Source organism: Leopardus geoffroyi, chromosome D3 (genome assembly GCF_018350155.1).
Source record: "Leopardus geoffroyi isolate Oge1 chromosome D3, O.geoffroyi_Oge1_pat1.0, whole genome shotgun sequence".
Lineage (NCBI taxonomy): Eukaryota > Metazoa > Chordata > Mammalia > Carnivora > Felidae > Leopardus > Leopardus geoffroyi.
This window is the reverse complement of record NC_059339.1, coordinates 27,086,276-27,109,984: the sequence shown is the minus strand read 5'-3', so window position 1 is coordinate 27,109,984 and position 23,709 is coordinate 27,086,276. Positions and strand designations below refer to the sequence as shown.

The 23,709-nt window shown below is 53.7% G+C and overlaps 1 protein-coding gene across 5 annotated transcripts in view; it reads left to right on the top strand.

The window, feature by feature from the left end:
- The window catches only part of KIAA1671 (KIAA1671 ortholog), a 203,770-nt gene that overhangs the window by 120,630 nt on the left and 59,431 nt on the right, over positions 1-23,709 (top strand). The window contains exon 1 of one of the 5 annotated variants that reach the window (XM_045458792.1): positions 315-10,706. The exons of the other annotated variants lie outside the window; for them this stretch is intronic. Coding sequence (XP_045314748.1) covers positions 10,422-10,706 — 285 coding nt within the window. The 5' untranslated portion in view covers positions 315-10,421. Of the gene's footprint in view, positions 1-314; positions 10,707-23,709 lie in introns of those variants that run through there. 5 annotated transcript variants of the gene reach the window in all.

Below are 23,709 nucleotides of genomic sequence, written 5' to 3'. Positions count from 1 at the left end.
TTCCTTATCTATAAAATGTATACAAGATGATCCTCCCCCCCCCCCCCCCCCCCCCCCCCGCTTACAAGGCAATGCTGAGGAGTCCATAAATTATCTGATTCAAAGGGCCCTGCCTGGGCTTGCTGTGTGGTTGGGGGTCTAGAAGTTTTAGCTGTAATGCTGAGCCGTTTACTCTGTGCTTGGCCTCAGGATGGGCCCTGGAGATAAAGAATGGAATCGACACAGCCATGACCTTCGAAGTGTTCACAGCTGGTGGAAATTGGCCCTTATAGTATAGCATCTAGAGGACACAGTGATGGGGAAGCCTGGGGGTTGGGGAGCCCAGAGGAGGCACTGAACTGAGTAGAGAAGGTGGCAGGGAAGGCTTCCTGGAGGCAGGGACATCATCGTGAGGTCTTTAAAGATGAGTAGGAATTGGGGCACCTGGGTGGCTGAGTCAGTTAAACGTCCGACTTCGGCTCAGGTAGTGATCTCATGGGTTCGTGGGTTTGAGCCCCGCATCGGGCTCTGTGCTGACAGCTTGGAGCCCAGAGCCTGCTTTGGATTCCGTGTCTCCCTCTCTCTCTGCCCCTTACCCTCTCGTATTCTGTCTCTGTCTCTCTCAAAAATAAATAAACATTGAAAAAAAATTTTTTTAAAGATGGGTAGGAGTTGGCCAAGGAAGGAGGAGAAGAAGGGATGGGATTGCAGTAGAAATACAATAGTACTTCTTCCCTCCCCTCCCCTCCCCCCCTTCACTTCATTCATTTAGTCATTCATTCAACAAACACTTACTGAGAGCCTCCAGTGTGCTAGGCACAGGGCAATAGAGAGAATAAGACATCCGGGTTCTGCTCCCAAGAGCCTTCCTTAGAGAGATAGTAATAAATGGTCAGGAAAATGCCAGGGGATGGTAGGCGTTACCATGTAAAGGAAGGGTTATAGTGGTAGAGAGGGCCTGCTTTGGGCAGCTCCTTTGTGTTGGGAGGTCTACAAGGAGCGAAGACTCAGAAACTAGAAGCACCCTGGTAAGAGGGGCTGCGGTGAGGTAACCTTAGCAGCGGGAAACAGTGGGGAGGGGGGAGCTGGGGGTCTCCCCTTGATTGCCCCTGCAAGCGCGAGTGATGCGAGCCTTTGAGTCCAGCCTTTGGGTCCACCCCACAGGGGTGAACACACCTTCATCGGAGGTGGACCAGCTGAGGCAGACCAGCTGCCCCTCTCCCTGCCCTCCCTGCCCTCCCTGCCCGGCACAGGGTGGCTCCAGAAACAGCATGGGCAGGACAGCGTGCACGTAGAGATGAGTGGCCCTGGAGAATGGACCTCCAGCTGGGTCGGGGGACGGCCGCTCCTCTGTGGAGGCAAGCAGGGATGTTACGGCAGCTTTGACAAGAGAAGAGGGCTGAGGGCTGGCAAGCTGGGTGACAAGAGTAATGGGGGCCGACATGGGAGGGCTCTCTCCGACTCGGTCTCCTCCTCTGTACAACGGGGGCATTTGTTGTGCTCTCATGAGATGGGCAGACACACGTCATGTAACTTTCAGCACCACCTGGGAAACAGGGGACCATTTTCATCCTGTTTTAAAGACAAGGGAGGACAGGGCCAGAGAAGGCCAGCCACTTAGCCAGGGTCACACAGCGAGCAGCCCGTCTCAGGAGCCCTGCCCTTGACTGTGTCTGTGGGGATGACACAAGATGGCGTAGGGCCTGGCACACCGTCAGTGCTTAGGAAACACCAACCGTGTCCTTGCAGTGTTCGAGTAGATGTGGGCTTGCCCTTCGGAAAGGCCATTTCTCTTCGAAAGTTTATGTGAGCGGTCCAGCCATGGGCACCCCCCATCGGAATCTGACACCATCCCCCCCCCCACCTTTGCTGGGGGCCTACTTTGTGCACACCACCGGCACTTTCCGTGTGAGGCAGATGTCAGGATCTCCATCCATGAGATGAGGCGGCTCGGGCAAGAGAAGACCACGTGGTATTTGAACTCGGGTCTGCTGGGCTCTCAAGGCCAGGTCAGGTCGCCTCTGAGAGGGGATGACTGGGGTTTTGAGCCAGACTTCCCCGTAATCTTCTAGTACAGTCTCCTTGGGGGGTCAAGAGCCATAGGGGAGGGGGCACTGCCTGAGGACCCCGAGCAACAGAGCGTAGAGCCTGGCAGGCCTCAAGCCTGGGTCTGCCGGCCCCGGGTGTGCCCACTCCCCCTCCGTTCCACCAGAGCAGGTGGATGCACGGTGCCCTCTGAGGCTGCCGGGTGGATACAGCAGAGCCCTTGTTGGAAATGAGGGCAGGAAGGGGGGGTCTCTGAGGCCATCTTGGGGAACCACGTGCTCATCACGATCAGGCTTTCCTTGGGATTCTGGCCGACCCAAGCCCGAGGAAGCGACGTGGAAAGCAGGAAGGAGGAACACAGAGTAAGGTGTTTGCCCCCGCAACCATGTCTTCAGCACCCCACATGCCTGCCTCAAGCTGGCATAACCAGAAGTGCTCACCAGGGCAGGGTTGCCTGGGTGGAGGAGGGTAGGAGCGCAGGCGGTGGGCTCAGCCAGACCTGGGTCCGAGTCATGGCTCCGCACGCAGCCGCCGTGTGACGAGGGCTAGGCACTTTGTCATTTGGAGTCTCTGCCCCCTGGTCTGTCCAGTGGCCATCACGACCTTCCTGGGCGACTTGGGTCACGGCAGTGACAGGGGGCACCATAGGCCCTTGGCAAATGGCAACTCCTGTGATTTGTCATTACACTTGATGTGGACTCCAAATCACACTGTTCCGGGAGCCCGGGGTCGTCTCCCCAGCCTGGCGTGCCGCAGGTGCTCAAGCAGATGCTTGTTGAAGTCACAAGGGAGGGAGGCAGATAGCAAGGAAAGAAAGGCCTTTTACCCATGCTCCTAACCTTTTATTAGCCTCATGCCAATGTTTAAAATCTTGGGGTACTGCTGAGGGGCAAGTTCAGCCAAGGCTAGCAAGCTCCCTGCTCAGGGGTACATTTCTTAGGGGTCGTCACGTATCCCTCGTCCCCGTTCTGATTTGTCGCTCCCCAAGAACATCTTGGTTCTCTTTTGCTAACTGATCCCAAGGTGGAGAAATTCAGCTGCTGTGCTGGAAAGAAACGTGCTGTCCAGCCCCAGGCAAGGCAGCCAGAAAGAATACAGAGGGGAACCCCCTTCTTCCCAGGGAGCCCGAGGAGTGGAGGGTGGCTGTGTGACAGGGGCCTCGTGGGCAGCCCAGCCCGGTGACTCAGACCCTGGTTTACATTTTAGAGGAGGCCGGGGCCTGCAGCTTTATCAGATGCCCACTGTCTGGGAAGAGGGGCTCTAATTACAGACTGGCAGGCGGGGCCACACAGCCGGCCCTTCGCAGCGTGGAGAAGGCTGTTCTTCCCTTGAGCTCAGGGCAGGGCCTGATGAAGGAGGGTCATGAGACCCTGGCTGTTTCTAGAAAGATTCCCTTTCCGTATGATTTTTTTTCCCCTCCCTTCCAAGGTTAATTAAGGGTATCTTAGGTCATTAAAACGGCTTTTTGAGTAAGAATGTGATGGATGGACACAAGGAGACAGTCTTGGGCTTGGTGTATAAATAACCTGGGGTTGACTTGTGAGATCAAGCCATTTCTGGGTTGTTGTTGTTTTTTTTTTTTTTTTTTTTCCCCGTATCAGACTTTTCCCTGTTGCCTTGGAAACAAGCCTAGTGAGAGGGCTGTTGGGAGTTGTAGGACTCGGGTTCAAGCCACGGTGGTTCCTTCATTTCGCACTAGGCATGTCTCCTGCCTGCTGAGTGCTGCAGGCTGTGAATCAGGGTGAATGAGACCCATCCCGTGGTGACATGATATCGAGTAGAATAGAATAAGTACTTCCCCTGTGGCTGTCATTTACCGTCTTGTACATGCTGGGCAAGAACCATCTCAATTGGTTCTTTGCCACAACTTTTCGAATGGGCAGGTTGTCTGATCTTCAGTAGGGAAACCAGGGCTCTGAGCCGAAGGGCGTCAGCCCTGGAGGGAGACCCCAAGCCATCTGCTGACTTTCTGAAAGCATCGCTTATCTGAGGGGGAGAGAAAACAGGTTTAAACTGTGTCCACAAGCCACGTGGTCCCAGGAATTATTCTCCAAGCCTGGTGGGGAGAAAGGAAACCGGTTGATTTGCAAGCAGACCAGTCTTTCTGTGTGCGTTTCTTGCCCGTGCGATGCTTGACTGCAGGAGGTCTGGGGACAACCCAGAGAAGTGTGTGGAAAAGTCACCATCCTCATGCCACGGGGCTTGGGGCACAATTGGCCACTTTCAAGGATCTTAGAGGTATGGGTAGAGTCTGGCTTCTGCGCTAGCGGGGGCTTTGGAATTGGACACCCGTGGGTTCAAGTCCCAGAGCCCCCCTTACCAGTTCAGTGACCTTGGACAAGTCCCTTTGGCTCTTTAAACCTCACAGTCTTCCTTTGCAAAATGGGGATAAGTGACATCAGAACTGACCCTACAGGGCTGTTGTGAGAGCTGAGTGAGACGAGATGTGTGAGTAACTAGTTCCTGGCACATAGTAAATCCTCAGTTAATGGTTGTCGTGATTTTCACCGCCATCACCTTCCCCAGCAACGTGATGTTAGCGTACTTCTAGGCCCCGGAGGCACAGTTTGGGTATGTGCAATGTTTGGGGAAGCAGGATGTGAAGAGGGTCACTTTCTGGGGCTGGTATGGAAAAGGCCGAAGCTGCTGAGGGTGGTCTTGGGGTGAGGGAAGGTTCAGTAGAGGCGGGAGACTAGGGGAAGGCAGCTTCAGACAGGGATGCAGCAAAGCACAAAAGCCCAGAGGCGAGACTGAATATGGTCACGCCTCTGGCCTTTGCATAGGGTTGGTCTTTATCTCTCCCTTCCTGGTGTACTCCTATTCATCCTTCAAAGCCCCACGCAGGTACCCCTCCTCTAACTGCAGATCCTCAGTAAACGGTCATCTTCCCTTTGCTCTTGTTTTCCCAACAGCCCACTTTCTTGGGTTGGTTTGGGATCCCTCTTACGTTCCCACAGCGTATTATCCACTTGACATTCGTGTTACGATTGTTCTTTTTTTTCCTTTTTTTTTTTCTGGCGTTTTCTTTTACCTGAGGAACTCTCTACAGGGTGCCTTTGGGATCAGATTCTTGGGAGAAAATGTAGCTTCCCGTTTGAGGCGGTCCGCTGGAACACCCTCCCGCCCCCTTCATGACTGAGAATCAGAAAGCTACCCTGAGCTGTTCAGGGACCGTCGGTCCCCGTCCGGGCCCCCACACAGCTTGCGCACAAAGTAACTGCACGAGGAATGTTTGCTGAATGAATGAGTGACCGACATTCTCATTCCGGCGACCGCACACGCTTGTCTGGAAATGGTGATCTCTGGGTCCCACCTCACGTCGTGGATAAGATTCCCATTCATTTCCTGCATGTCAGCAGTTTCTGCAGCATTTTGGGGATTAATTATGTAAGGGGATAGCTTCCTTTCCTTTTTCATGCCCAGCAATGTCCCAGGAGTTTCCTGGAGAGAATAGAAGAGTTTGCAGAAAGAGCCCTCTGGGGGGAAAGTGCTTGTGCTGTGTCCCAGTTTTCAGGGAGCGACGCTTTTTATAGTCACACATTCAGACCACACTGTACCTAAAGGGAGCCAGGAGGGAGCAGGCAGGCAATCTGGCTTTTCAGCTCATTTCCATACCACTCTCCCCTTCTGGAAGGAGGTGGAGCTGTGTAGTCCTGCCTCCTCCTCTGCTTGTCTGGATGCTTATCTCCTATCCAGACTGATTTGGTGGGGCCAGGAAGGACATCCTCTACCTTGTCCAAGGTGGGAGGCCAGGGTTAGCAAATGCCACCGCTTAATAGCCGTTTGCCCGTGGGCTGGTCGCTGAGCTTCCCCGTGCCTTGGTTTTTCCATCTGTACAAGGGGGCTGATAATCGTAGCAGAAACCTCATTTCATTGCTGGAAGGAGCAGATGATATAACAATGATATAAGCAATGATGTAACACAATGCCTGGCACCCAGGAAGTGGTACCGACCATGTCAATAGCGATGATGAGTTTGATGATTTCATCTCTGAAAATCAGAGAGGTCGAGCAGCTTCCTCGGCGTCACACAGCTAATAAAAGCTAGAGGCAGGTCTCCACATCCTTCATTGTGATACTGTATTGATTTAGCAAACCCAGGGCTGGACTAGGGCGAGGGGACCGAGGCACACACCTACGGTACAAAATTTAGGGAGGCACACAAAAACACCAGTGCTCAAGATAAATAATGTTTTGATGTGGTATTTTAAAATTTTTATTTATTTTAGAGAGAGCACTATGTGAGTGGGGGGAGAGGGGCGGGGTGGGGCGGGGAGAGAAAGCGAGAGAGAGAATATCTCAAGCATCTCAACGTGGGGCTTGATCCCATGACCCTGGGATCATGACCTGAGCCGAAATCAAGAGTCGGACGCTTAGCTGACTGATCGCCCAGGCGCCCCTCAATGTGGCATTTTTTTTTTAAATAAAAGTTAATGTAAAAAATCCATGAACAAACCATTAACCTCATAAATAAAGACAGGATCAGCATTACCGACTTTTTTTCCCCTCCTTTTGGCCCTGACATCAGTATGGCTGAGCACAGCACTGAGCAAGCCCCTTTTTGTTGCACAGTTAGGCTCTTACTAATTTTTCACAAATATAAAACTCCTATCTGACCATAATAAACATCCTTGTAGCAAAAGGTTTGTGTGCCTTCTTTGGCAATGAGAAGGTTTCTCGGTGTGAAACTGGATCGTGAACCACAGGGTGAAAAGGCAGGCACGTCCTCCTACCGCAGTCATAATTTTCAAACATACAGAAAAGTTATATTGGGGACAGGGGGACTCACATACACTCACCAGCTAGATAATATAACTGCTAACATTTTGCTAAATTTGTTCTGTAAAAATCTAGCCATCCATCCATTTCTTTTTTTGTTTTTCCCCTGCATATCAAAGTAAGTATAGACGTCAGGATGCTTTTGCATATAGGTCACTAGCTGGCAGCTATTGTTTTTTGGGTTTTTTATTTTTTAGTGTTTATTTATTTTTGAGAGAGAGGGAGACAGAGTGTGAGCGGGGGAGGGGCAGAGAGAAAGGGAGACGCAGAGTCCGAAACGGGCTCCAGGCTCTTAGCGGTCAGCACACAGCCTGACGTGGGGCTCGACCTCTCGAACCGTGAGATCCTGACCTGAGCCGAAGTCGGAGGCTCAGCCGACTGAGCCACGCAGGCACGCCAGGCCATTGTTTTTAACACTTTTGATCTTGGATGTTAAATTCCCTTTGGAATTATATACTGATTTCCTTTTCTATCTGCTGTGGGTAAGAGTGTCTCTTTCCTCACAGCCTGGCCAACACTGGGTATTATCATTTTAAGGTGATTTATGTACTGCTTTGATTGAACTTTTTTCCCTCCCAAAGGTTCCCAGATTTCCCAGCTCTGTGTCCAGATGGTCTGTTAAAAAGCTGTGTCCTTTTTCAGCACTTTAGGTATTTCTGGTGTCGCTTTGCAGGACCCAGGTGGGAAGGACTCAGCTGTTCCCTATGTCTGCCCCCTCCCTGGCAGTTCCTAGCTTGCTGGATGAGGGAGCAGGGCTGTGAAGTGGTCTGCCCGCTGCAGGAGGCTGACCATGGTCACTCCATGTGAGGAAACAGGCAAACTTTGAGACCAGAAGCCCTGGGACCCTGGAGGATGGAGGGGGTGGTGGGCAGGGCTAGACACACGTATGGAGGTGGAATCGGTGCCCCGTGCACGTTTCCTCATCTACCAGGATGGGGTAATGCTTCCTAACATACGGGACCCGCAAGCTGCTCCAAGAACCCCTCATCAGCCCTTCTTTTTCCCCCTCCTTCTGCGTCAGCCCTTGGTTTCCCGATGAAGCAGACGCCGTCCTGCCTCTCGTGTGATTTCTGTGGGTCAGGAATGTGGGAGCAGTTGGGCTGGGGGTCTCTGGCTCAGGGACTCTCATGGGGTTGAAGTCAAGGGCAGCGGTCATCTGAGGGTTTGACTGGGGATGCAGAATCTACTTCCGAAGTGGTTCTCTCGTGTGGCTGTAGACTGGGGGCCTCGGATTCCCTCCACAGGGGTCTCCCCGTAGGCCTGCTTGGGCAGCCTCACAACATGGTAGCTGGCTTCCCCCAGCACCATCTAAGAGAGGAAACTGCTACTGTTTCTGCCCTGGCTTTGGAAGTCACGCCCTGTCATTCCTGCCTTATGTTCTTGGGCTCGGAGACCAACTCTGATTCGTTGTGGGAGGGGACCACGCCAGGGTGTGAATGACAGGGGCCAGGAGCATTGGGGGCCATCTTTGAGCTCCTACCACACTGAACAACCTTAGCAGATGAACTTCGCCTTTCTGGGCCTCAGTCTCCTCCTCTGTCAAATGGGTGCATGAATTAATTCCTGTGAACACTTAGAATGGCATTGGGAACTCAGTTTTGCTCTCGGTAAATATTAGCCACCGTCATCGGTGCCTGCTTAGTCCTCGGTGGCGGGGGCCATACTTAGTCTCTGTACCCAGTGCCTGGCCCTGAGCAAGTACTCTCTGAATGTTGGAGCGAATAAGCGACTGAATGAATGCACGAATGAATGAACAAATGAACAGCCATAAGGACTGGGAATCCAGGGTAGAAAGAGATGTGTGTCAGCTGTATCATCAGAAATGCTTTCATAAAAAAACCTTCAAGTGAGGCCCTTTCATCAGCATCTAGCAAATATTTATTCAAAACTGAGGTAACGTGGGTGGGGGAAGGCGTTTGGGAGGCAGTCAGACCTATCAAGGTATCCGTCTTGGACTCGGCGTTCGAACAATAAATATTTATTGAACTCCAACTCTGGGCTAGGTGCCCCGTCACACCCAGCAAAAACAGGGGGGTCGGAACAGCCTCCGTCCGTGCCCTGGTGGTATCTTTCCTGTGTGACTTTGGGCAGGTGAATCTACGTCCCTGAGCCTGCATCTGCTCACCTGCAGAATGGGGGCCTGGGTCCCCTCCAGAGGGAGAAAGCTCCTTCAACAAGTGTGCCTCCCCTCTGTTATCCATCCCAGCTGTAGCAGGTCCTTTCCTGACAAACACCCCCTCCGGTCTCTGTCTTGTCTGCATCCCCCACTGACTACTCCAGCTCCGCAAGGGTTAAAACCCAGGCGCTCATGTGACCCAGTGTAAACCATGAATCATTCCCATTGCTCCCGGTGCAGAACCTCCCGCCCAGGATGGGGCAGATGCTGTACCCCGGGGTTGCCATGGCAACCCGCCTGCACTGAAATACAGCCCAGCCCAGTTCCTTCCTTGGGGGACCTTGGGGCTGTTTCACCTGGCTGGGTGTTGCTTTCCAGGGAGGGAGGGAGGGAGCGAGAGAAGGCTGGAGAGGAGAGAGAGAGACAGACACAGAGCCGAGCTTGGGGACAAACAAGTGGAACTTGAGACGCGGGGAGGGAGCAGAAGAACCTGACCAAGAAACAGGCCACCAGAGGGAGACAGACTGACAGCCGAGAGCTGAGGAGGTCCCGAGATGCTGCCTGTCACCCCAGAGGCAGTTTCCCAACTGTCCCAACCTTCCCGGGGCTGCCAGATCTCCAACAGCCACGCGCCCGGACGCACACACGTGCAGCCTGCAGTGAGGGCACAGGGCGGGTAGGCTGTTGGCACGTGAAGTCACCGTCAGCCCCGAGGGACGGTGAGCGAGTTGGGACTTGGGGGAGAAAAAAAATGGGGGCGGACGTCAGCTCCCTGGGCGGCCGCCTCCCCGAGGCCCCTCCTGCATTCCTGGGCAGCGAAGCCCCTCGCTAAGACGGGGACTGATGTCATCCTGGGCTGCCGAGCCAGGAGAGAGCCAGGGGACCCGGGGGCCCTGGAGGCTGGCTCCGGAAGTGAGCTAGCTGCCTGCCGGCCGGCAGGTTTGGAGTCAGTCTCTGGCCAGAGGACGAAAAAACCTGAATGGTATGGGTCAGGTGAGCAGGGTCCGGCTGGGGGCAGTGGCAGTGGCAGGTGGCCTGCCCACCTGGTCCTTCCAGTGTGTGCTCGGGAGGGGCCGCCTCCCCGAGGGACAGTGAGCACTGGGGTGCCCAGGGCCACCGCCTCTTCCTCCCCCACCTCGCGGGGACCGTCACACCCTGGAGTGAGTGCTGCTAGATTTCCCCAAGCTCCCAGCCGATGCAGCCCGTGAGTGCCGCCGGGGCTGAAGCTGGGACCGCCCAGCGTGTTGACTTTACAACTGGGGTGGGTGGACTCCCAGCCTGACCCTGACCTGCCTCCGAATTCTCAGCGAGACCCGCAGGTGCCGCCGGCTGCTGGCTCAGCGATGGTTATTTACTCCTGGTTTGGCTGAGGAGAGCTGCCAGCTTTTCTGTCCAAGCGAGCCCAGAACTTGCAGGAGCAGAAAGTAGAAAGAGGGAGAGGACCCTGGCACTGCAGTCGCTTTCTCCCTCGCTCACCTCCTTCCTCCCCTCCTCCGGCCCCATGGATTACCTGGGAGACAAACTTACGGTGGCCCAAACCCACATGACCCAGTGGATGGGCACTGTGAGGAGGTCCTTCCAGGAAGCCCTCAACTTAGTGACCACCACGGTGGGCCACGAGCGGGCGAGTGGAGAGCCCGCCAGCCGGACCCCCTTCAAGCGCACCTCCTCCTTCCGACACCTGGCCTCCCGGAGTCGGGAATCTTTCCGGCGTCTCTCCGCCCGCAGCCAACAGAGATTTTCTTCCCTGAGGAAAAGGCAGACGGACTCCGAGCCACCAGACCTTGTAAGCTTATTACGTTGTTTTTCTTTTTTGTTTTTTTTTTTTTGTAAAATATTAAAGCAACAGTAAAAACTCCTCCCCTCCTGTGCTCCCCCGTAGTAGGGGAGGGGGGTCCCCCTAGATCCAACCAGGGAAGTTGCCTCTTCCAGAATCATTGTCAATCAAGCCCGGCCGCTTCCTGTTCCCCGTGCCTGGGAGAGAGACATCGGTGGTGCTGATTCCCCTGACGGTGGAGTCACTCTGTCTCCCGAAGCAGTCAGGAAATGTGTCCCCAGCCGGGGAAAAATGAGGACGGGGCCGGCACGTGAGTCGGACCTGCTGTGCCAGTTGATTTATCTGTAAGTGCCGACACTCTGGCCCCAGACACAAATGCTGGAGCCCCCCTACTTTTAGGGGGGATTAGTTAGCACCTGCTTCAACTCCTCTGGGCCTCCCAGCATGGCCGAGTGTCCGTGTCACGTGCAGGTTGGGTTTGTGGCTTTGGTTATGTTGCCATCCAAGCAGAATCGTGAAGTCGTCTCTGACTGTCCAGGGAGACCCGAGGTGGTGGGCAAGTGCACCTGCTGGCCCGGGAGCCTGGGGCGCGCTGTGGGTCCTGGGGCTCTGTCGTCTCTCACTCAGGCAAGCTCGGTGGGATTTAGGAGACCAGGGTGGAATGACTTCCAATGATTACATTGGAGGTAATGCTAGAGGATGGTGCCGAATCGATCTCAGGGAACTCAGTGATGACCGAGAGAGGCGGGACCGGGGCCCAGAGAGGGAAAGGCACTCTCCCGGGGTAGCACAGTGAGTGAGCGGCGAAGCCAGGGCCAGGATCTCGGGCTCCGATGCCACCCCCTCCACTCCAGGCTCTCTCTAGCTAAGCCCCTCCTTTCTTTTCCTCCGGGCCTTCCTGATCGCTTCAGGGACGCCCACCTGACTGACTGAACTCAAAGAGAGGGCTTTGTGTTTTCACGAGGGAGCCTTCTGCCACCTGACCGTGTCAGCTCAGCTCAGAGGGGCCTGAGGACGGGTGAAGGGCTGGGCCGGCTGCTTCTCTGGGCTCGGCATGGTACACGCAGATGGCGCGTTGCCCCAGCATTGAGGGATGGTGCCACGGGGGGCACACCAGGCTCTGGGCTGGCCCTCTGCACACTCGAGGTCGCTGGAAGCTCACAGCTGTCCTGACAGGTGCAGACACTCAGCATCCCCCAGAGAGGTGTGGTGACTCTCCCAGGGTCACACAGCTACCGGAGCAGTCGGATGGAAACACACGGGTCCCGTTAATATGACATGTTCTCTTGTGTGTCTGTGCTGCTTTGTAGCCCTGGGATCAGTGGGGCCTGAATTTGGGACATTTCCTCGCAGCCACCCGCTGGAAGGGGTTCCTTGGGCCAGGGGGGAAAGGCCTCTTGTTCATTCTTTCCGTCTGTCTCTGTCTCTGTCTCTGTCTCTGTCTGTATGTGCATATTTCTGGCCTCTCTCCGTCTCTCTCTGCCTGTCTCTGCCTCTCTCTTGTTCCCCTCTGTGGCAATGCAGTTAAGGGCACGGGGTTTGGTCACACATTCAGCTCTCCCGCCCTGGGAGTCGTATGACGCTGGGGGTTGAATCCCCCAGGCCTGGGTAACGAACGTGTCAGCACCACTCTGTGGCCTCCCCCCCGCCCCCGCCTGCTGAAGGAATGAATGAAGTCAGGCTCTGCCTCCTCTGCTCACTGTTGCGTCACGGTGCCTGCAAGCGGTGTAAATGCGTGCTAAATAACTCCGGGCTCTGGGTTCCTGCCCATTTAGCATCTGGCGTCTACCGAGTGGTGAGCACCAGCCGCACCGGGGTTGAGAGCTTGAATCAGACTCGGCCACGTTCTGGTTGATCCTTTACCAGGCCTCAGTTTCCTCCCCTGTCAAATGGGGTGAACCACGGCATTGTGTGGAGGTTCAGACGAGCGCCCGGCACCGTGCTGGGAGCAGAGGGTGTCCACGCGCTTGTAAATTGCCTTCTCCCCGTCGGACGCAGTGATGTCAGGGTGTTCTGACTCGGCAGGGTGAGGGCAGAGCTGAGATGGGGGCCCAGGCGGTCACAGAGGGCAGGATTTGAATCCCGGCTCTGCCACTTCCCAGCTGGACTCTTCCCTTCTCTGTGCCTCAGCTTTCTCGTCTGTGAAATGGGGATTATCATCACTTCATGTTTCCATTCCCCATTATTACCGTTTGCGGGCGTGGACGTGCCTATAAATGTGGGACGCGTGCGGCCATGCCTGGCGTGTGGCGTGTGTGCCTTCAGATTCCGCTGTCGCCGTTGCGACAACCAGACCTTTTCTCTCCGGCCATCCCTTCAAAGATTCCCGGTGAACTGGAAAATCCACACACGCCCCTTTTACTCCGGGACCTCACTTAATATTTGTTTTATAGGAGGAAACGTTTTAAAGCCACACAGACGATGACTTAATAGTTTGGGGATGAGGGCCATATCCGTGCTGGGGTGGGGAGGGGAGCGGGATTTTGGTCTTCGCCACTTGAACTTGTACGTGACTTATCTAAAAAGTCTGTTCAGTTCCAAATCCTGCCTCGGGCTCGAATTTACTCAGAGCACTCTGGAAGAATCTATCACAGGCCTAAAGTAACTCTCAAAGGCGTGCCCCGAAATGTTTTCTAAAGCCAGCCTTGAAATAATTTGCTAATGGCTTGCGTCTGTGTCCAAGGAATAAAAGGGGGAAAGAGGGAAAAACAAACGCATTGTCTCCGAGCGACAAAGGCAGGAAGAGGCACATTTGTGTTACAGCCCAGTGTGAGCCTGAGAACGAAGCCCAGCAGACGAGATGGACTCCAAGTAGAGGCCAGACAGAAAGTTCCAGAACCCAGGAACAATGGCAGTGCCACAGAGGCTGAAGCTGAAAGAAAAGCGGGAAGCAGGGGGTCTCCAAGGTCATAGGCTACTACACAGAGGGCTTTGGAACGGGACAGACTTGAGATTGAGCCTCAGGTCTTGCACGAGCTGGCCCAGTGATCTTGGGCAAGTTAAATCACCTCCTTTAGCCTCAGCATCCTCATCTGTAAAATGGGGATTCGCCTGGGACTCATCTGGTAGGTGGTCCAGCAGGAGACAGTTAAGTAAGAACCAGCACGACCCTGGCGTCTGTTAAGCCCCTGGGATACGGGAAGTGCCTAACAAGTGTGCATCTCATGTCACTCTGGGGGCTCAGGGGTGGTGTTCGGACTCTGTGGGGTAAGTCCCACCCGCCCAGATGGCCAGACTGGTTGCTTTAGGAAAGAATAAGAATCTGGCTGGTGTTCCACGGGCATTAGCCGTGTGCCAGGCTCTGCGCTCAGCATGAGGTATATATCATGTGTGTATCTTCATTCATTCACTCACATGTTCAGTCCACCTGTGGTTTACTGGGCACACCCCAGGGTGCGGGCACTGGGGAGGTGGCTGAGAACAGACACACACAACTGCTGCCTCCCTAAAGGTGCTTTCCAAGGGGGCAGATGATAAAACGTATCAGCACATGACTGTATGATAGATGTGCTGGAAAAGAAGGAACTATCTTAGGATATCAAAGACCTGTGTCTAACATCAAACTGCTGCCGTGTATCAGAGCTTCTCCATCTCACCACCATTGATGTCTTGGGCCAGGTAATTCCTTCGCTTGCGGGGAGGGAGCTGTCCCGTGAATTGTAGGATCATCCCTGGCCTCCCCGCCATGAGATGTCACTAGCACCCTCCCAGTCACGACAACCAAAAATGTCTCCAGACATTGCCAAGTGTCCCCTGTGGGCAAAACGGCATCCCCTTCCCTGGTTGAGAACCTGGTTGTATATAATTTGGTTTGGGGGGACTGTCAGTGCAGCCTGAGTGTTTCCCCAGTCACCAGAGTCGGGGGGAAAAAGGACAGGGATCTGACATCCATCGAGCACCTGCTACTTGCCAGAAACGGGGGGTCGTTGAATCTGCACAACCACCCCCAGGGAAACTGGGGGAGGAGGGAATAGTCCCATATTTCATGGATGGGAAATCTGAAGCACAGAGAGGTCAGGTCACAGGCCTGGGGTCACACAGCTGGAATGGGTGGGTGAGGCTGGGACTCCAGCACTCCCGGCATGGGTCTGCCTCACGGGGCCCACGGCCCTGCCCTGGGGATCCACTGTTTGAGCACTGGTGCTGTGTGTTGAGCCCTCCAGCCGGAGGCTGAGTGGGAGTATTTAGTTCTGCATCAATTATGGAGTGAAATGGATGCTTAAAATATTCAGCAGAGCCCAGCGTCTCCCCGCTCCACACACGCGCGCACGCGCGCGTGCACACACACACACACACACACACACACACTTTTTTAGCAAGTGGCAGGGATTTTGAAAGGAAAGGGCTGTTGGTGACTGTCATCTTCAGAAGCCCCAATTTCATACATGCCTCATTCATATTAGTTTCTTAAGGCTGTTGTAATAAATGGCCACACACCTGGTGGCTGAAAACAAGGGAGATTTTCTCTTGAAGTCCCAGAGGCCAGAGTCCCCAGTCCAGTGGTGGGCAGGCCACACCTCCCGCCTAGGCTCAGAGGAGGACCCCTCCTCTCTCTTGCAGCTTTTCCAGGTCTTGCTTGGCCTCTGAGGCTGCCTCTGTCTTCATGTGGCCTTGTCCTTTGTCTCTTATAAGGACACTTATCATTGGATTTAAGGCCCACCAGATAATCTAGCGTGATCTCGAGATCCTTAATTACACCTTTAAGGACCGTTTTTCCAAGTAAAGTCACATTCACAGGTGCCAGGGTTGGGATGTGGACGTATCCTTTTGGGGGCCATTATTCAACCTACTACCCCCTCCACATTCCGGCCCTTTCCCCTCCAGTCCATTTTCCATCCAGCAACCCAAGCGGTCAGATCATCCCCCTGCCTCGCCCTGGACTTAGAAAGCCCCAGCTTCTTACCGTGGCCTTCAGGGCCCTGTGGCATCTGGGATCTGCTGATGCCACTTGTGCTTCTTTTCCTCTTACTCGCTTGTTCTGTGTCCTCCACTAGAAGGTAAAGTCTGTGAGGGGCGCCTGGGCGGGGGGAGGGGCGTCTCAGCCCGTGAAGCGTCCGACTCTTGATTTCGGTTCCGATCATGATCTCGTGGTTGTGAGATTGAGCCCTGCATCTGGCTCTGCACTGACAGCACAGAGCCTGCCTGGGATTCTCTCTCTTTCTCCCTCTCTACCCCTCCCCCACTCATGCTATCTCTCTGTCTTGAAATAAGTAAATAAACATTGAAAAAAAAAAAAAAAAAAAAAGAAGGTAAAGCCTGGGAGGCCCGGGGTCTTCAGCTGGCCCAGTTCACCTTGGTGTAGGAGCTTATGCTGAGTCTGCCTTCCCGAAATCCCCTCTCCTTCATTTTTGTCTTCCCTTGGTGGCACCGTCTCCCTTTGTGTGATCTCCATATCACATATGGCTAAACTGAGGCCTGCTACACACCTTCTAGAAGTGGACACCAGGAGTCCAGCCCAGGGAGGTCTGGGGTTCTTCCCAGGACCCAGGGACTGTGCCCTCATGGCTCCCCCTGCCTGGAGTACTCTTCCGCTCTCTTCACCTCTAGCCACCATTTATTGAGCACCTACTGTGTGCCAGGTACAGGTTTTTGGGCGGTTTTGTTTGTTTTTGTTTTTTATTTAAGAGAGAGAGTGCAAGCGGGGGAGGGACAGAGAGAGAGAGAAGGGGGACAGAAGATGATCCAAAGCTGGCTCTGTGCTGACCGCAGCAAGCCCAATGCCGGGCTCAAACCCACCAACGGTGAGATCGTGGCCTGAGCCGAAGTCGGGCACTCAACCGACTGAGCCACCCAGGTGCCCCAGGCTTCCGGGGTTTTATGCTTCTCCTGAGACTGGCATGTAAGGGAGTAGGGTCCAGCTGCCATGACCCCTTGGTCCATCTCATGAGGCCAGTGCCAGTGCTGCCTGCCAGGGCACGTCCAGTGCCCCATCAGGTGCCCTGCTCTCAGGCTGCCCCTTAGGGCGTGGGGCTGGTGTGTTAGACTTAACTGCAGCCCCAGAAGCCAGCGTGAAGTGGCTGGCCGCACCCTCTCAGGGCTCCTTTTCACCCTCCAGGCAACGGAATGATGTCACCCTGAGAACAATGGCCCCTTCATGGATCCAGCGGGGCCAAAGGCTGGGGCCAAAACCGGGGCCTCTGGGAGAGACCTGGAGAGACACGCAGGGCAGGATAAAGGGCTTGGCGGCTCCACAGGGCTCTGCTTGTGTGAAATAATGTTGATCCCTGCTCCCCTCCCCCCAACTAAGAAAGTGAGGTGTGCTGGTCTCATATTTGGAAAGTCTAGAAAAACTGAACAGAAACAAAATCGACCCATGATTCTAACATCAACAAGAACCGCTCTTGGCATTCAGATGCCTTTCCTTCCTGTCTTTTTTCTTCCCTCTCTCAAACCGAACTGCCAATCCTCTGTGTCTTTCTAACCTTTCAAGAATGCAGCAGGGTTTGTTTTTTTTTTTTAATGTTTATTTATATATTTTGAGAGAGAGAGAGAGAGAGAGCACGTGCATGCGTGAGAGGGGGAGGGGCAGAAAGAGGGAGAGAGAGAATCCCAAGCAGGCTCCGCACCGTCACCACAGAGCCTGATGCAGGGCTCGATCCCACGAACTGGAAGATCATGATCTGAGCCGAAATCAAGAGTCGGATGCTCAGCCAACTGAACCACTCAGGTGCTCCAAAAATGTAGCAGTTGTATGTATCTTTAGGGAAGAAAAAAAAAAAAAAAACGTTGTCCATGGCCATGCAGCATGCTGCATGATTTATTAAGTGCCCTGGCTGGACATGTGGGTCATTTCCCATTCTTGGCTATCAGGAGTGACTGCAGATGTGGATCGGTTTTGCCCTCTGTTGTCGTGACTTCAAGCCATCCCTGAGGTTTAAACATACCCACCCACTCCCTTTCTATCTCTGTGACCCGAGGGCCCCTCTGTTACTCTTACCTTTTCTCTCTTAGCGTTTTTGAATCTCACATGTTTTGTTCAGACAAGTGCCTCTAGCTTCCTCATCAGGAAGTCAAACATTTCAGGAAGGAACTCTGGATTGATACGAGTCACAGGGAGTGTTATATTTGGGGGTTTCATGAAGAATGGGGTCTTCAGCAAGGAGTCATCAAGATAGTTCCCTATGAGAGGAAATGACGTACTGAGTGAGTTACAGTGGTTTACTGGTAGATGCCTTACAACTGGGTCTTTGGGGGGTGGGGGGGGGGGAAGCCTGGATTTGTAGCATCTGCCTATTCCCGTGGTGGAAATATTCCCACCAGGGCCAAGCGCAAGCTACGGGCTCTCCGTCCCTGCACACGGAACTGGGAAAAGAAACTCGGTGCATCATCGTTACGTACGACTTACACCGTGAAGAGTCAGTATGCGGCAGTGACCCCAGGACCGTACTTAATAGTAAAAGGTGGGAAGTAGTGAGGGCCATTGATAAGATCTGACCATTTGTTACCCGTGCTTTTGACGCGGTTGGTTTCATGGCGTGTTCCTTCAGCTTAGTGGCCGCGTTGAACCAGTGGCTCGCAACTGACTCCTGAAAATTTCGCAGTTGTCTCTGGGCAGCAGGGCAGGCCAGCTCCAGCACACCGCTGTCGGTGACGAGAGCGAGCTGTGGGGCCCAGGGCTGTGGGGTGGAGTCCCGGTTCTGCCTGTCCGTCGCGACATGACTTTGGGGAGGCTACTTAGCCTCTTTATGCCTCCTCTTCTGTAAAATGGGACGATGGTACTACCTTACCCCATGACTGGGGCGGAGATCGTATGGAGGAAACACACACGGATCGCCGCACAGTGCCCGCCGGGCACACGGGGGGACCTCGGGAGACGGCTGCTGTGAACGTCACCGTTGTAATTTGATTAGTGCTAATCACTTGCCTTGCAGGCAGGGCACAAACACACACGAGCGGCCCTTCTGACGTTCACCATTGTGAGGTCGCCTCCCCCGCAGGACCAGGTCGGTGCGCGTGACCGGTAGAATACCGCCAAAGTGACAGCGTCACTAAGTTACAAAGACGCTGCAGCTCCCCTCTTGGTTACTCTTTCCCTTTTTGGAACATTCGCTCTGGGGGAAGCCAGCTGCCAAGCCTGGAGGATGCTGGGGCAGCCCCGCGGAGAGGCCCGCGTGGCCAAGGACAGAAGCCTCCAGTCAGCTGCCAGCAAGGAGGTGAAACGTGCCATCAGCCACGTGGGCGAGCTTGGAAGTGGATCCTTCAGCCTGCGGGTGAGGCTGTGCCTCTGGTCAGCAGCTCGAGTCCAGCCTCACAAGACACCCTGAACCGGAACTATTCAGCTAAGCCCCTCCTAGATCCCTGACGTCCAGAAACCGTAAGAGATACCACGTGTTTGTTGATCCGGGCCAGTACATCTTGGGGCTATTTGTTACGTAGCAGTAAGTAGATAACGAATACTGGCTTCTTCTCTTTTATACCCACCACAACTGACGGTCTGAGAATGGCCAGGGAGTATTACTTAATCCTTCTTCGCACAGAGGAGTAAATTGGAGTGGGCCGAACTCAAGCGACCTGCCCAAGGCCTGTAATTTGGTAGCTTTCTGTGTTCCCAGTGGATGCTTTTCTCGCCTCGTAGGCTCTTGCTCATAAAGGAGGCTGCTCAGCCGGGCTGGGTTGAGGGTCCCAGGGGCTCGTGAGCAGCACACGCTTTTAGGAGCTGGCGCGAATCTCCTGGCGGGGGACGGAATCCATTTCTTGGATGCTAAGTGGTCCTCACCCACATTTAACTCATCAAACATTCATCACAAAGGCTGAGCCATGCACAGCAGCGAGCTCTGTGCTCCGATTTGGGAGCGTAGTATGCAAGACTGGCTTTTTTCCAGCATCAGTGTCTAGGCCAGGGGAGCACTCCAGACTGCCCTGCTCCGTGAAAGGGAGGATCCTAAAACATCTATTATTACTAGGAGTTAAACATTTCAAAGTCTGTGAACAAGTTGTTCAGTTTTTTAGAAAGTTTATTTATTTATTTATTTTGAAAAAGAGAGTGTTGCACAAGTTGGGGAGGGGCAGAGAGAGAGAGAGAGTGAGAGAGAGAGAGAGAGAGAGAGAGAGAGAGAGAGGATCCCAAGCATGCTCCACACTGTCAATACAGAGCCAAACATGAGGCTCCAACCCATACACCATGAGATCGTGACCTGAGCTGAAACCAAGAGTCAGATGCTTAACTGACTGAGCCACCCAGGTGCCCCTATTTTGGTTTTTAAACATAAATTTGCTTATCCTTGGCTGCCTTTTCCTGATTAAGGAAAAAAAAAAAAAAAAACGGATGCAGGTAGAATTAGGTCAATCCAGTTAAGAGCTTTGCTCTCCTTTCAGGCATATCTGAGTTTGAATCCCGGCTTTGCCACTAACTAGCTATGGGACCTCAGACAGGTGACTTGACTTCTCTGAGCCTCAGTTTCCTTGCGAGGCACTTAGCACAGCACCTGGAAGCTAGGCGGTGCGTAATAACTATCAGCTGCTTTGTACTCCTGAGCTTGATGTATTTGTCAGGGTAGGTAGGGCATGTTATGCTGAGGTAACAGGCCGCCAACTCTCAGCGGCCTTCACCCAAAATGCTTGTTTCTCATGCGCACAAAGTCCACTGCTGGCCCAGCAGCTCTCTCCAGCTGCCACTTCTCCAGGCCGTTTGTGTCTTAGAGCGAGGCCATCTGGGAAAACGTGACGTCGGTGTAACCGCGTCGGAGGGAAAAAGCTTGAGTGTCACTCCAAGGCATAGACTGTTGTTCCATTTCACAGGTGGGGAAATTAAGGCTTAAGGAGTAACACCTCTCGAGCACTTCCAATGTACCAGCCCCTGAACAAAGCACACTGTCTTGTCATAGTCTTGTGGCATGCGCCTCCCCTCCCCCCTGTGAGGTAGGTGTTATTTTTTTGTTACCCCTGTTCTACAGATGATAAAACTGAGGCTTAGGGAGAAGGTGGGATGTACTTGCCCCAAGTCCCCAAGTTTACAACCTGGACTCCAGCCCAGGTCTGCTGATGCCTCATTTCTTGTCCCTCCCGATCAAGACAAGGGATTGAAGGACGTGTTGTGCCTTTTGTGAGAGGTGTCATGATGTAGACCAGGGTTTCACATCACAGCGACCTTGACTCTTGGGGCTGGATCATTCTCTGTGGTGGGGGCTGTCTTGTGAATCGTGGGATGTTGGGCAGCACCCCTGGCCTGTATATGGTGTTTCCAGATTTAAAAAAAATTTTTTTAATGTTTATTTATTTCTGAGAGAGGGAGAGAGAGAGAGAGAGAGAGAGAGAGAGTGCACTGAGCAGGGGAGGGGCAGAGAGAGAGAGAGAGGGAGCCGGCTCCAGGCTCAGCTGTCAGCACGGAGCCTGACACGGGGCTCGAACCCACGAACCACGAGATCACGACCTGAGCTGAAGTCAGACGCTTAACCGACTGAGCCACTCGGGTGCCCCTCATGTTTCCAGATTTTACCAAATGTCCCTTGGGGACAAAATCGCCCGCCATTGAGCACCACTGATATATGAATGGTAAGAGCCCAACGTGGGAGCCAAGAGATGTGACTTGAGGTCCCTGCCAGGCCCTGGATAACCATGTAGCCTTAGCTGACAGACTCTGGGAGAAGCCAAGACGTTAGTAGGGCCTTGGAATTTCCTAGATTTTACGTAAGATAACCTTTGACTCCTGGTGTAATTTTGGGCAGGTCTTTCTACTCTGATAAAGCATTTTTTCCCCCTTTGGCTACGAAATGGAGCAGGTGGCATATACCAACAGAGGTGTTATGACACAACATGCTTGTCTGGTGCCCTGCATGGCACTCGGCACACAGTCAGTGCCTTGTTGTCATTCTAGCTGTGACCTGTCACACGAGAGGCGGGCAGGGTCACACTCCCAGCATTTGAAGATATTTTCGTGGTCTGTTGAATTCCTGGTCCTGTGTCATCAGGCTCCACGTCCAAATATTTGCTTTCCGCCAAAGCCAGAAATTACCTGCCAGCCCACATTCCCGTCACTCACCAGCTTGATTTCTAGAAACGGCCCTTCCCTAGGCACACCTATAATTTGACATCTGTAATACCTCAGTTAGTGGCCAGAAGTCTGTTCTTTCTTCTTGGTAATTGCCTTCTGCTCCAGGGAAGGGGTGGGATAGATGTGGGGCTGTGTTGAGGCAGCTGCCCACCCCCCCACCCTCTGTGCCATCTGGGCAGGAAGCACCCGGAAGGCTCTAGAACCTCTGGTGCTCAGTTCAAAGAGTATACCGAGGCAGCTGCCCTGGTAGATGATGGGTAAACAGAGTTTCGTTATCCATAAAAGTTTTTATATGAGCCCTGGAAGCAAGTGTAAACAGATCACTGAGGGACAGGACTTTGGCATCGATTTCCTCTTCCAAGAGCTGCTCCTGAGCTTTGGTTGTCACGACATCTAGATCATTCCACCCCACCCTTTTCGTGTTGGGGGAGCCAAAAAGCCCAGAGAGGGAAAGAGACCTACAGAAAGTCACACAGCAAGTCAGTGACAATCCAGACTGGAACTTGAGGTTCCAAATTCAAAGTTGGGGTATTTAGGGGCTATGCGGTTCTGAACCTTGATGTCCTTCAGAGCTGAGTGACAGACATTTACAGAGCTCCTATTGTCTGCAAAACTCTGTGTGAGGCATTAAAGGTCATGAGACGGTTCCTGCCTTTGGGGAGTTTTCCGAAAAGCGATTTAGGGGAGTATCCAAACCGTGCAGCCTTGAGCCCACCTCTTCTCCATGGCATCTGCTGTGGGCCTCAGTTTCCCTGTCTGTAGATGGAGGCTCCGGTGTGGCCTTTTAGGGCCTTCCCAGGGGCAGCGGCCTGGATTCAAATACCCACTCCCCCATCTGCTAGCTGTGTGACTTTGCCTAAACCTCAGTTTCCCTGTCTGTAAACAGGGAATCGTAGTACTTAGGACAGCGAGAATTCCTTTGTAACAAGTGTAAAACACCCAGCAGAGCACTTGGTGTGTGGTGAGTGCCTGATAGGTCACAGCTGGTAATCACATGTGCTTCACTGTCCCCGGCCTCCCTTTCCACCCATCTCCTCCTGGCCTTTGCACAAGCCAGTCCCCTGCCTGGGATGCCAAGATGGTGGCACGGGCTCCCTCGGAATTTTGAGGAGAGCTGGTGGGCCTGGCTCCCTGCCGCCCTCCCAGATTCCTTTGCTTGCACTTGGCCTTCCCACCCACCTCGCGGGACTCACCCCTCTGAGCCCCCCACCCTCCCTGAGTTGCTACTTGATGAGGGGAGCATATTTGGTGGTTGGGTGGGGCTGGGGGTCATCCACAGCCACCGCTAATTAGGGAGAAAGTGGCTGCAAAGGGTTAATCAGAGGCATTCTGCTCTATAACCGAGGGAACAACAGTTGGAGGTTTTTCATATCCTACGCTGGAGATTTTTTTTTTCTTTCCTCATGCATAAATACGAGGCCTTTTGGGGGAGGGATGAAAAAAGGAACAGGCTGTCAGAGCCCTGCTTAATTAGTTTCCTAAGCTTTTCATATAATGCGGAGCCCCGTGGATTTTCAACAACTCTGTGCCATCAGTGGAAAAATGTAATCCCTCCAGGTTTCTGAGCCGAATCGTGGGGAAGAGTCGGTGCTGCTTCAGCGGCATCTGATGGCCGAGGCAGGTGGGGAGGTGGAGGAAACGCGGGGGTGGGACACTCAGGAAGGCTGGGTTCGAATCCTGCTGCTGCCCCTTCCTGTGTCTGGGGCCTTGACCTCTTTGAGCGGTGGTTTCTGCCCTTGCAAAAGGGGACTAACAGTGAGGACCAAAGTCAGACTTTGACCGGCGCCTTGAGCTGCTTCAGTGAGAAGAGTCTCGGGTGGGGATCTTATGGGTCTGATGTAGGCCCCATAATCTGCCTGCATAGCAGGAGGCCCGGGTGGAGACAGTCACGTGGGTGCCACCCTCGAATGAACAGTTCCTTAAAGTGGGTCACTCAGTGGGAATAAAAGCTGGTGCAGCCACTCTGGAAAACTGTATGGAGGGTCCTCAAGAGACTAAAAATAGAACTACCCTACGACCCAG